The following is a 13,508-nucleotide window of genomic DNA, read 5'->3' as shown; positions in this document are numbered from 1 at the left end:
CCCTAAATGGCCTTTCAGGTGGTAAGGCCCATACATAGTACTATCAAAAACAGAAGTGATCTAAATAAACACCTCGAGACACATTAACACATTTAAAAAACCTTAAAACACAGGATGGGAGCGAGCAGAGCATGTTTTCTTTGAACGAACCAATGGAAAGGCCTGAAACTGCGTCAGCTACAGACGCAGCTCAGCGCTTTGACGTGTGTGAGCTGAAACTGTTTGGTCCCACCTCAGACAGCGCCTTCTTGTCCTGAACCTTGTTGGCCCCGAGGAGACGCAGGACATTTTTGGCCCCCTCGGCGACGGCGTGCTCCACCCGGTAGTGATGTCTCAGCTCTTCGATGCGCAGCTCCACCCCACAGAGGTCGTGGTTCCCTGTGAGAAACAAACAGCAGTGATGACAGTCACCAACTTCAGCTTCACATGAGGCGCCTCATCAGTCGGATGTCCGAGGCTCTCTGCATTGTAGCAAACTCCCCTGTGGATCCCGAGTTTGGTTAATGGCTTAATGCATGTTGTGCATTACACAAGAGTAAGAGAGCAAAGACATTAAGGCGTCTGACGGAAGATAACCAACATTAAAATCCAACCACTGATTGCTAATAGAAGCACAACTTAAACAGCAAATGGAGCAACTAAAACCCTCTCATGTCTCTGTAACTCCAGCATTGTGTCACTGAATAATTGTGGCAAAACATGAAGGATTTTATCATTTATTTAAACAACTTTGTTCTATTAGAAAATATGAATTCGCTCTAAACCAGAGGTCTGCAACCTGTGGCTCCACAGCTGCCTGTGACCCTCCACTGTGACTTATATTGATTAATCAAAATCCTAAAATTTATTGGTCATTTTAAAAAATAGTGTCTTTAGCAGCTTAAAACCAGATTTTAAAATAAAAATTCAGTGGAAAAAAATCTGAATTTTGAGAATAAAGTTAAAATTCTGAGATTAAAGTCAGAATTTAGATTTCTAAATCTATTCTGAGTAAAGAATTTTCTGAATTTTTTTCTCAGCATTCTGAGCTAAAAAAGTCAGAATTCAGTGAAAAAGTCTGAATTTTGCAATGAAAACAAAAATTCTGAGGCTCAGGTATGAATTCTGAGATTCAAGTAGAATTTCTAAGATTCAAGTCCAAATTGAGGAAAGAAAATGATAATTCTATGAAAAACGTCAAAATGTTACAATTAAAATTACAATTCTGAGAGAAAAAATGAGAAAAAATGCAAAAAAGTCAAAATTCTGAGATTCAAGTTCAAATTCTGAGGAATTAGTCTGAATTTTGCAAATAAGATGACAATTTTGAGATTCAAGTCTGAATTTTGAGGGAAAAAACGTCTGAATCCTGAGAATAAAAGTCAGATTTTTTTTTTAATTTGTGTCCTAATCCTCTTCCATAGTACGTGGCAAATTTGCTTTCGTAGTATTTCGGTGTATTTTTAACCCCAGGAGTTGCAGAAGAGGGCAAAGTATTGCCGTCGTCATGCAGAGCGGCGCATTTCCATTTACCCCTGACTCTGAGCAACTGGCTATTTATCTCACCACAGGGAGGTAATGAAGTGCTAATGGAAGCCCGGGGAAAGCAGAGAACGAGGAGCGGCGCTCTCAGGTCCGCAGTCAAAACACTGTTGAGCTCCTTCACTTGAGAAGCAGACACAGGATCAGATCCAATCGCACCCGTGAAGCAAATTCCCAGCGAAGTGGGAATCTTAATGGCACAGCAGGCAATAAACTCAATGGAGCAGAGTAGAGGTGGGAGATAAGCAACAAACAGGGTAATTAGCCTTTAACAAGGTGTGTTTGACTTTCAAAATCCAGAGTAGGTTTCTGAAGATCAGCTTTACAAAGCCTTGTCAGAGACGAGACAAGAGAGGAAGGAGAGAAGGTGGTGGAGGAAAGCAATGTGGGTCCTTTCTTCTCCAAATAAGGTGTTGCGCCTGGAGCCCAGACCCGGCTAGACGACCCTCCAGACGGGGCGTGGTGCCTGGAGACGGTGTGTGTACTGCACACAACTCCGGCCCAGAATGGTGTAAATAAGACAGACAGAGGCTGCCTCTCCAGCTGGAGGAGGAAAAACTAAATTTATTTATGCAACGTTGCCAAATCCCACAGAAGTTTCTGATGTGTGAAAAGTATTTGAGGTCAAACATGGAGGTCTCTCCCTGGTGAGCGTGCCGCACACACAGAATGACCTCTAAGAACAGCAGGAAAGTGTCTCGTAAAATTATTCACACCCCCAGTCTTTGTTTCAGACCAACACAAACCTCAATGTATTTTAATGGGATAAATTGAAACGATTAATCGCTTTTTGAAATAATCGTCAACTCAATTAGTCATTAACAGACTCAAAAAATGTCAAAATGCTTAAACAACATTCTCACAGGAACGATTAACCAAATAAATTACAAAAATATATACGTTTTGCACTTAAGATGAAATCCCAAAACTCCTCAAGTAGTTTTGGCTTCACTAGTTCAGATTCTGTAAAATAAAATAAATAAAAATCCTATTATGCACCCTTTGCTATGCATCAATCGGTTAATCCAAAAATAATCAACAGATTAACAAACCTACAATGTATTGATGTTAATTGGAATAAAAATGTCTGAGCTTTTCACATGTTTATGTTGGATGTATCTTTTAGCTGCAGATTTATTGTTCACTAAAAATGATCAAGGATTATAACATTTTAAGCAATAAAAAGTTGTTTTTTCTTGAAAAAAAGAGGAAATTTATATGTTTATTTGTATCTCTTACTGCATTTTGAAACTTTTATAAAATGGGACTAAATTAAAAAAAAAAAAATCCAAAGGTGACAATTTTTAAAAATCCAATTAACTGATTATTTCGTCAGAATAATTGATTACTAAAATAATTGTTAGTTGCACCTCTATGGTAAACCCACACAAAGTAAAATGGAAGAAAACTTTGACAAAGGCATTCCCACTGATTTTACTTCAGACACAGAGAAAAAAATGTGTGTTTTTTTTTTAATTTAGACTTTTAATCAAGCATTTTATTATAAAACTGTGTTTGAACATAAACCACTTTCAAGAACTTTACACACAAATCAAGCACTTTCCAAACCTTGAAAACACCTATTTGACATTAAAATATGAACCCTCGCTCACCATAATCTTAACTGCACGACAATTCAAATGGAAAACCGGTAAACAAATAAAACTTCCTTCAAATACTCAGATTACCCAGGTTGTTCAGTATTAGAGAACAACGCTAAAGAAGAAACAAAATATCTGTTCAACTCTGCTCTGCAGAAATGGAAATAATTCCTCACATCACCAAAAACCCTGCAGGTTTTCCACATGAAGGACATGGATGAATAAAGCATGCCCTTAAAAGGCCTCCAGTAATCTCTACTTGCACCTAAAAAGACACTCAGCAGCCGTCGGCTCCCTCACTCTGATATCAGCAGAAAAGTCCAGATTCCCCCTAAAATCTGGGATTTTTCTCCTTTTCTGTCCCGTTTTACTCTCTAAAAGCCTCCTGGGTTCTGGATGACCCTCATCAATCTTCTCATATTTCCAGCAGGAGGGTTTAAATGTCCATCGGCTTCCTCTTGCCAGCAGTGAACAGTCGTATTAAGTTTTTTACATGCTTAAGGGTAAAATCAGAAGGATAAGATGCTTCAGGCCCTGATTAATGTGCCAGGTGGGCGGCTTTTTGTTTTGCTCGCTTCCATGTAAGGCCCACCTCACCTTCACACAGAGCGAGCGCTCTGCTGTGCCTCAACCTGAGCCCTCCTCTTCATCTTCCTCCGCACATACACCCAGCAGAGCCATGTGAGGACAGAGAGCGGCCCCCTTCATTGATCTGTTTATGCTGCTGTGTGTCCGCCGTGCTCAGGGCGGAGCTGAAGAAAACCAGGCTCAAATGACAACATGAAGGCGAAAAAAATAAAAAATAAATAAAAGAGCTGACCTGTCACTGCCAGCTGATAACTGTTAGAAAGCAAAAACACTGAATTTACAATCCTACAGCCGCTTAGCAAAAAAAGCTGCTAAATATATTTGGTTTTAAACTGTTTTTGTTCAGCCACCTTTACAGCTGCTAGGTTTTTTTTGTTTGTGTGTTTGCTGCATGTTTTTAACAACTTTAAACATTTAGAGACTGAAATTTGTCTCCTGTTGTTCTTTGAAAGCAGTTCAAGCTCAGTTTAGATTTATAGCCAGACCAGAAATCTGGGCCGACTCGGGCCAAAATAATTTGTTGATGGTCGGATTCGGGCTTCTGTGGAAGACCAAACGAGAATGCACAATATAAAGTTGTGTTGACTCATATATTGTAGTCTGAATAAGAGTTAGCAGCTCACCCTGCTGAGGAAAGAAAGAAACGCACACCCAACCGGCTCCGCTCCTATCAATCACACATCCCAGAGGATTTACATTCGACTCACCCTGAGGTTGCAACAAGCGACAAAATGGAGCTGAAAGTTCTTAAACAAAAGCTAAAAACAGGAAAAGCTACACTTACTTTGCTTAGTCAGATGATGATATAAAAATGAAAAGAAGCAAAATCCTAATTAAAATGATTATTCAGGTTTATTTTGGGTGCAAGTTGGAATTTTTTATGCCCGATCTAAACTTTAATCAGATTGAGCAGAGTGTGTATGAACAGCAGCTCAAAGAGGTTCAAAGATTGTTAATTTAACTTAGGTCTGAACTTTGACTAGACCATTTTGACAGATGAATCTGTTTTGGTCTAAACAGTTCTGACTGGATGGTTGGGGTTGTTCTCCTTCAGGAAGGTCAACCTCTGACCTCTGAGGATTGCCGTCTCTTAGTTTTCTTTCATCACCATGAATGTAAGTGACTGATTTCAATGCAAATTATCAGAGTGTTCTAATAAAGCACTATCTGGGTCTGATGTCATTTTATTTCATTTAGTCTCATCAAACCAGAAAGCCTTTTTCGACATGTTGCTTGTGAAACAGGATTTCTTGCTCTGAAAAATGCATTCTTCCTTCTTTATTTAGGGGTGTCAGAATACAAACGGCACCCCTCATTATCAAAATTTTACCTTACTTTTCCTTCTACTTCATAATCTTATCCTCCCTGGTGTTGACCTAACACCTAAAGTCTAAATTAAACTGCAACATAAAAACTGTAGAAACGTCCAAAGGTAAAAGTTACAAACTCTGCCTGCATTAGACGCCATTAAGCAATTAAATTTCCTGATTTCATGTGTAAAATGAATGAATGAAGTGTTTCTTGTCACTTGTCCTGCAAACAGTGAACTGAAAAACCAACAAGCAGGCATAAAAATTAAACACATTTTCCCCACATATTGCTTGTTTGGTGTCCGATCCAGAACTTTTGCACTGGTGAGTTTAACACAAAAAAAAAACAATAAAGTCCAGAGCAGCATCTGCAGAACAGAAACCCCTCAAACAACAGCAGAGGAGGGATTTCTCTACTCACCCTGTGTGTCCTCTGTGTGCTCAGTGGCCTGCACGGCTTTCCGTATTTGCATCCGGATGATGTCGATTTTGGTCTTGCTGTCCTGCAGCATCTGCTGGGCCGTCTGCAACATTTTCTTATCCTGAAAACAGAAACAAGAAGAAAGTCACATGAAACGGTTCAGACTAAATCACAGAGTTTACCGTTACATGTCAGCTACAAAAACTGTGAGGGAAGCAGAAGTGTAAGAGTGACATCAAAACTAAAAACAAAAACCGACGCTGTATGAAAAGGGAAGGGAGAAAAAGACGGAGAAGGATTTAGGTTGTATGTTTTATTATAGTCTGAGTTAGCAGACGGCACATTGTTCGTTCTCAGCCACCTGGGGAGACGATGTGATGGATGTGTCCTTTACCCTGCTGAACGTGACACTGCGACTTTAGTATGTGTGTGTGTGTGTGTGTGTGTGTGTGTGTGTTTGTTTCTATTACCTTGTGGGCCCATTTTCCTGATACTACGTTGTGGGGACCCACTGCTCCTTGTAGGGAAACGCTGTTGTTGGATCAGGGGTCAGATTTAGGACTAAGGTGTGAATTGAGTTTTGAGTAAGGTTAGGTATGTAATGGATGGGGTTAGGATATGAGTAAGGGTAAGGCTGTAGAAATGAATGGAAGTCAATGGAAAGTCCCCACAAAGATAGCCACGCACACATGTGTGTTTATGTGTGTGTTCATGTGTGCATGCGTGTGGTGTGTCAAGGGAAACATTCCTCTACCTTTGTTGATCCGTTGGCGTAGATGGGGATCATATTCTCCACCCCCTGTTTGACTTTGAGCTCGATGTTGAGCTGCCTCTCCAGGGCGGCGATGCGCTCCTTGTGGGCTGACGTGCGGCTCTCCGCCCCTGGAGACCTGGGACACTCATCTGTGGAAAGACGGCCAGGTTTGAGACGATAAAATAAGGAGCAGGATGGTGGTTCACACGGTGGGGGAAAAAGAAGAAATTACTCCACTGAGAATTCAATGGACCATCTAAAAATATGAGGCTATACTTGGGTAACAAAAGCAAAGTTTGACATTTTCAAAAAGATTCAGTGTGGCAATAAGTCTGAAAAGGTCTGCAGTAAATATGTATGTGCAGTCAAAATGCTCCAAGGGTTTGGGTTATTATTAAAAAAACATTTTATTTTGTAAAAAAATAAAGTTGCATTGCATTTATTAATCAAGATGAATGAGCACTAGATTTGCTTCCCTAATCAAAATTTAAGTTAAAGTTGTTTACATTTTTTAAGCCTCAAACACAAATACATGTTTTTACCATGTCCATTATTTGAACTATTAAAAAATGATGAATAAAGGAAACAATTTCACTAAGATTAGCACAAAAAAACTTATATGCAACACGGCTGACAAATATGATCAAAAATAAAAATAAAAGAAAATATATAGACTTGGACAAATTTGTTGGCATCCTTGGAACAGATATGTAAAATCAACCTGACAACAAATTCATCTCCTCTTGCAGTAGCATCATCTCAAATGGAAACATTTTCTTAGAAACATCCAACTTTTAATTTGAGTGCAGGAAAAAAGACATGTTAGGAAACAATTGTTCCTAAATAAAAAGACTATTGTCCATAATTATTTCTTTAAAATATGAATTAACAGAATACATTTTTTGGATATTTCACTTTATGCTGATGAGTTTTTCTGCGAATGTTTCAATATGGATCCATGACTTTCTGTTTTAATGAGTTACAAATATGATGCAACACAAATGTTAACAGGTTAACATCCAGTTAAAGACCCTGTAAACTTTAGTAAACTCTACAGGGTCTTTAAATGGAACCATGAAATTTGGTCAGATTAAAGTAAGGGTGATTTCATACTTGATAGTTCAGTCGACTCTGATCGATTGAGGACCAAAATGTGCAACATTCGTTATATTTTCAGCTGGTGCGGTTCATTTTCACACTACACTGTGTCAAACAAACCAAATGCTTTGAAAAATCTGTTCACCTTCTCGCCTGTGGAGGCGCTGCAGCAAGAAATACCGAAGGAAACGACATGAAAGCTTCAGAAGAAGACACTGAGCGTAACTTCCTTCTTTTCAAAATGTAATGATTTCTCTTTTGTCTTCTGTAAAAGACCATGAGCCGTTTCTCCCTTTAGCGCTAGACTTGCGCATTTGTTTTGGTCATATTTACCCAGAATTCCCTGCACTGTAGTTTGCTTCCAGCTTTTGGAGCAGCGTCCGGTCCACTTGACATTCACATATGCATTCAAACCGCACCAGAGTTCACTTCTACCAAACCAAGACCTTAATTTTTAGGCAGATCAGAGTTTGTTGTTTTGTTTCACAACAGAGTTCGGTTACCCTTTCACCTCCCCAAACGAACCAAACTTTCTACGCTAACAAACTGGAGTTCCATTGAAGCAGGGTTGGAGTGAATGCACCCTAAGATTTAGTTTGTCACAAGCAAAAACTCCAGGTAGGTTTGGTATGAAACAAAGAATCAACATGTGGAGAAAGCCTCATGTCCAATGTGAAGCATAGTAGTGGATCTGTGATCCTGTGGGGCCCTGTCAGAGTGCATCATGAACTCTTTAAAATACCAAGAAATTTTAAATCAAAATCTATTGGACTCAGAAAATATGTTATTACTGGCTCACCAAACACAAAAGCTGCTTTACTCTGTGGCTATGTCAGTCCTGAGTCCTACCTGCAATTTGTTGATTCACAATAATCTTAAAAATACACAAAATAATGTAAGCTAGTGAAATAATGGAGTGAAATAATGAATTGATGATTAAAAACAAGCGATCATAACGGTGTACCTTTGCTCTCCTCTCCTCCCTTCACCACGATGTGAGCGTCCAGCTCCTGCAGCTGAGCGTGTAGATTGTCCAGCTTTCGGTTCGAAGAGCGCAGCTGACTGTCCACCTACAGGCAAAGAAAAGAAGAAACAGCATGAAGCTGTTATTTATTTATAGATATAGGACATAATTCAGCATTACTTCCTCTGAGAAACTATCGGAGTATAACTCAAATTAAGGAATCATCTGTTCAAAGTATGCAGTCTTAAACAAGAAGCAGATAGAAAATAAAACAAGTTTTGTTTATCAAACTAGCAAAGGAATAATTAATCCAAAGTGAAGAACAATTTTATTCTGCATAATTCTCTTCTCACTCTAATCCAACAGATTTAGCTAAAAGCTTTTGTACTGCTCCACCATTAATCCTAAATTTAACCTAATTGAATACCTTCACACCCACCTTAAAAATCAATTAGTCGAAAGAACAACAGAGTACCTCAGAATATAAACAGCACAGGGCCTTAAAAAGCATTAATAAGACTTAAACATCCACATTTTGTCACATTACAACTAAAATCTTAAACCAGATATTCCTACTTTAATTTCTTGACAACTGAAAAATATTTTTATTGCTTCCTTTTAATAATAAAATTAAACAAATTCTTTCTCCCTCCTGATCTGTGGATTTTAGGCTAATGCTACATTTTGGTAAGTTTGCAGCTATGGCATACTCTCTTTCTGGTGACACTGGTTGTTTAATGATGCATAAAAATAACAAAAAGTGAAGAGATTGGAATGTAACTGAGAAGCTGTTTTTGTTGCCAAAGCTGTGAGATGGAAATTATTAAAATGTTGCGTCACCCTAAAAAAAGCTGGACACAGTCCTCCAGTGAACTCAAAGCAGGACATTATCATTGTTCACATATTTGATTATTTATTGCAAGTCACATTATTGAATTCATCTAGATTTTCACAGGTTTTATTAATGTTATGCAGCCATAATTCAGACTCAAAATGTTGGAGCTGCGTTCACAAAGCAGGTCTCAGTGATCTATTCTGATTTTTTTTTTTTCAGAAATCTGATTATTTGTGTGGTTTTTCATGCTACTAATTAAATGTGACCTGATATTGAGCTTTTAGCTCATCATGATGATGCAGCAACAGTCTTCAGTCAGAAGTCCTTTCAGATTAGTTGACTCCTACTGGAAATCCTTCCTAACACAGCAGCATCACCATCAACAACAACTCTTTGAAGATACATGAATGATACGAATGGAAACAACATTTAATTTCTCTTTGGAATAAATAAAGTATTTTTGAATTAAAATGTTCCTTTCTCTACGTTTTCAGTTTATCATCTTCCACAGACAGTATGTTACACTCAAACATTCACAGCGATTTACTGGAGGAATTGATGATTTTGATTAAGGAAGCACGATATATCTGAACTGACATCGGTATCGACTGATAACGGTCATTTTATAATATATCGGTATTGCTTTGATAAATAAAACTGGGCTGATATTAATGACCAATATTTATTTCCGTCTTGTTGTCGTTTGTTTCTAAATGGGGAGCAGAGGAAGTTAGCTATGTGACAAGTGATGCAGAAGAGGATTGTGGGTATCTTAACTGAAGAAGTGGTTAAGTTAGTGTGTGGTTGTTTCTTTCAAGGTGTCGAAAAGGTGGCGAAACGTATACAATATAAGTTATCGGCCATAACAGCAAATTCAATATCCTATATTGGACCAAATTTTCTTATCGGTGCATCCATGATTTTTTCCCCCCCATTTCTATTCATAAATTTTGACATGTAGTTTGACATAAACAGGTTAAGATACAAGCAGTATTCAAAAATAAATAAATAAATAAAAAACTGCCCAAGTCCAGCCATCAGGTTGAAACCAATCCCTATCCTTAACAGACGTAACACAAAACAAAACAGGAACAAAAGAACCATGAAACGTGGATTTAGTTTGGTGTAATTGTCTTCAAGGAAATAAAGTGGTGGATAAATGATTGAGAAGCGTGTCAGTCTAAGCTTGATTTTTTCTAGTTTTAAAAAAAGAAATGAGGTCCTTTAAATAGAGTACCACCACCGGTGGGTGAGGATCTTTCCAGGTCAGTAAAGTTCTGCGTTGAGCCGATAACGAAGTAAAGGAGAGGTGCTTCCCTGATGTTGATGAGTCTCTGCAAGCGTTCGTTCTCACCTGATGTGCGTTCCGCTTGTCGGTCGTGGCGCGGCGCAAGTTCTCAGCGCCCTCCTTGATCTTCAGCTCCTTCCGGATCTCCCTGCGGATCCTCTCTCGCTGCTCGTCCAGGAGCTGCTGGACGCTCGAGTCGGAGAAGTCGGAGTTCTGGTCCAAACCGAGCTGCTCCAGAACAGACAGCCCGCCTGGGTCACTCTGCAAGAGCGGGAGCAGAGGGGAAGGGAGGGAAAAACAAGGGGAAATGGGGGACAAAGGAAACAGCGATTAAAACGTGTGATTGTTAACACTATGAAAAAAAGACAAGAAGAATCGTTAATGTTGATTAATCCTGATTTAATCCTCTTTAACCTGTTAATGTGTGGAGCTGAGAGTGAGGAGGAGCAAAGAGGAAGAGATGGTGAGCCTGATAAGGAAGTAATGGGAGGAAAGGCAGGGAGATAGTGATGGGGGAAGGAGAGGAAAAGGCCAGTTAGGTTGAATCAGAAACCTTAGAAACAAAGCATCAGTGACAAAAAATCTGTTTCAAATGGTGTTCATAGTATTTCAAATTAAAAAAAAGTATTTGTTATATTGGCTTATCGGCCAGAAAGGTGAACAACGGTCCAAGCTGTCAATTGTTCTCAGATTTTTCCTCTGATTCTGTCTCTGCTGGGTTAACCAAACTGGTCTTCCAGTGAAATATACGTCCTAAGTTGTCTTTTTGAGCAAAAAAAAAATAATCTAAATGTGGAGCGTCATCAAGGCAGGAACACGCAAAAACGTAGTCCGAATCATCATCACCGAGTAGAAATCCAACCAACCTCGGAGCTGTCCTCATCCTCCTCGTCCCCATGCCAACACATAACCGACTCAGAGCCGACGAGTCCACAAAGATACAAAAGAGGGACGAATGTCTGCGGTTCGATTCCACGCTCAGGCGGGCGGTTTATGCCGCACCAAGAGCAAAATGTGCTGGCGGAGGGTGACTCGATAAAAAGAGATAAAGAGAGGGAGAGTTAAGTGAGAGAGGAGGGGAACGCCTCCAAAAGAGGATATCCGTCCCAACACCAAGCTGCTCAGGCCTTTCCTGTTTCCTCTGCGATTTCTGCTGCTGTCAGTGGTGAGTCAGATAAAGAGAATACAGCCGTCCGCTCCCCACTAGAGGGTTTGGTAATCATTCTTGGAACTGCTGCATCAGGCCTGAAGGAGTCTTACTCCACTGTTTGTGTCCAAACTGTGACCTTTCCTTTGCTCTCACTTGAGACGCTGATATTATCTTAAGGACAGAAACAAGAGAAGGATGAGATTTCCAAACACTGGATCAAAGCCAGGCGGTAATATTGGGAGACATAAATGTTGCTAGTTGGATGACTTGTTTCCTCTTTTATACAAGCTTCCACTTCTACAGAAAGATTAAAAAGTGTGATAAAAATGTCTACAGGAGTGGCTGTGGGTGGAGCAAACTGCCTAATAATGGGTTCCTCTGTTCTTAAAAGTAAGGATGCACCGATCCACTTTTTACACTTCTAATGCCGACATCTGAGGTTTGGAATCAGCCGATACCGATCAGAACATTTCTGTTTTGACATAAATGTGCTGAATTAATTACAAATGATACATGTACAAACTGAAAATTGTCCAGTTAAAGATAAAAAAAATGCTTTATTGAAAGTAAAAATGAACAGATCAGCCATTTTCTGACCACGACTTTGATATATCGAACAAAACACATGAGATCATTACTGACAGCTTACCAGAGAAGCCTCCATCATTACAAACAAGAGTCTATGTGATGTCTGTTATTTGGTTTCACTTGATAAAGGAACAAAAGCGGAACATAAACCATTTCCATCCATGAAAACGGGACGTTCTTTGACAGTAAAGCAACTTTAGTGCTTTGGCAGGTGACAACGTTCACCACTGTCGCAGCAGAGGATAAAGACAGGACCAATCACTTCCCTCAGTGACAGAATAAACTATAAGACTGCTTCCTGTAGCCGAAAAATGTTCAAGGCAGCTATTGGCTCGGTACATTTAGGGCCATGAGGGCTTCAGACAGAAAATCAGCTTCTTTTAGCTGTTGTGGTGAAACTGCTCTAATGTCAAAGTGTCTTACACTAAAACCAGCACATTTGTTGCTTCATATGATACCAGGAGGAGGTGGCAAATTCAAATATAGCAATGTGTTGCTTAGGCTTTTAAGTAAAGGTTATTTGGGCTGTTTTTTATGCTCGTTTGACACCATCACAGTTTTTTTTTTTAACAACAAAAGTATTTCTACCCGGCTGAATCTATCCATCTTTTAAATAGGAAAAAATTGTGGCTGCCTTTTACAATCCAGCTGTCTCTCTGCTGAAAGGACCTAAGGAAGAATAAATGACTTCAGCTGTTTTATGAATGTATCTTAATGTAAATGTTCACCAAAAAAGTTGTGCATTCAAATTATGACTCAATGCAAGCTGAATTTAAAGACTCTTACTGGAGGGCATGTTTTACACCAACCCTCAGATGTGCCTGCCAGGTGACTCAGATATTAACACAGCCTTTAAAAAGCAAAAAATAAATAGAACGCAGATTTAAAAAATGTTTTTTAGAATAAAAAAAATAATAAAATAAAACATACTTAAAAATTAAACAATAAATGAAGGATTAAAATAAAGAAATATAGCACTTAAAAAAGAACAAAAATGAAAAATTAAACAAAAAATGTTAAAAAGTAAAAAATAAAGAACAAAAGAAATGACCATTTAAAATACCAAATTAAAAAGATACTTCTAAATAAAAACAATAAATGAATGAGTAAAATTAAGAAATAAATACAGCTGCTAAAGAAGACAAAAATGCCAAATTAAATAGAAAAAAAAACAATTTCAAATAAAAAAAAGCCAAAAAAATTATATAATAAAATAAAATAAATGGTGGTTTAAAACTACAAAATAAAAAAAATATTTCTAGATAAAATAAAAAAAAAAAAGAAATAAAAATGCAAAATTTTCAAAAAACCTCAATAATTAAAATAAAAAAATGAAATAAAAACATACAAATTAAAACAAAGGAATAAAAACTGGACTGTATTCAGTTCA

General features: G+C 38.4%; 1 protein-coding gene across 3 annotated transcripts in view; it reads right to left on the bottom strand.

The window, feature by feature from the left end:
* pkn1a (protein kinase N1a) overlaps window positions 1-13,508 on the bottom strand; it is a 62,640-nt gene that overhangs the window by 20,411 nt on the left and 28,721 nt on the right. For 2 of the 3 annotated variants that reach the window (XR_001425649.1, XM_015037631.1), the window contains exons 1-6: window positions 11,247-11,391; window positions 10,447-10,641; window positions 8,258-8,363; window positions 6,196-6,344; window positions 5,442-5,562; window positions 233-378 (exon numbers count right to left, since the gene is read on the bottom strand). Coding sequence is in view for 2 of the 3 variants with exons in the window: in XM_015037631.1 (XP_014893117.1) it covers window positions 233-378; window positions 5,442-5,562; window positions 6,196-6,344; window positions 8,258-8,363; window positions 10,447-10,641; window positions 11,247-11,288 (759 nt within the window). In the remaining variant the exon portion in view is untranslated. Of the gene's footprint in view, window positions 1-232; window positions 379-5,441; window positions 5,563-6,195; window positions 6,345-8,257; window positions 8,364-10,446; window positions 10,642-11,246; window positions 11,392-13,508 lie in introns of those variants that run through there. The other variant, XM_015037642.1, reaches the window with a different exon arrangement.

Source organism: Poecilia latipinna, unplaced genomic scaffold, assembly GCF_001443285.1.
Source record: "Poecilia latipinna isolate Pla-1442-1.1 unplaced genomic scaffold, P_latipinna-1.0 Scaffold25, whole genome shotgun sequence".
Classification (NCBI taxonomy): Eukaryota; Metazoa; Chordata; class Actinopteri; order Cyprinodontiformes; family Poeciliidae; genus Poecilia; species Poecilia latipinna.
Note: the sequence above shows the minus strand (reverse complement) of the source record. Positions and strands in the feature narration are given on the sequence as shown.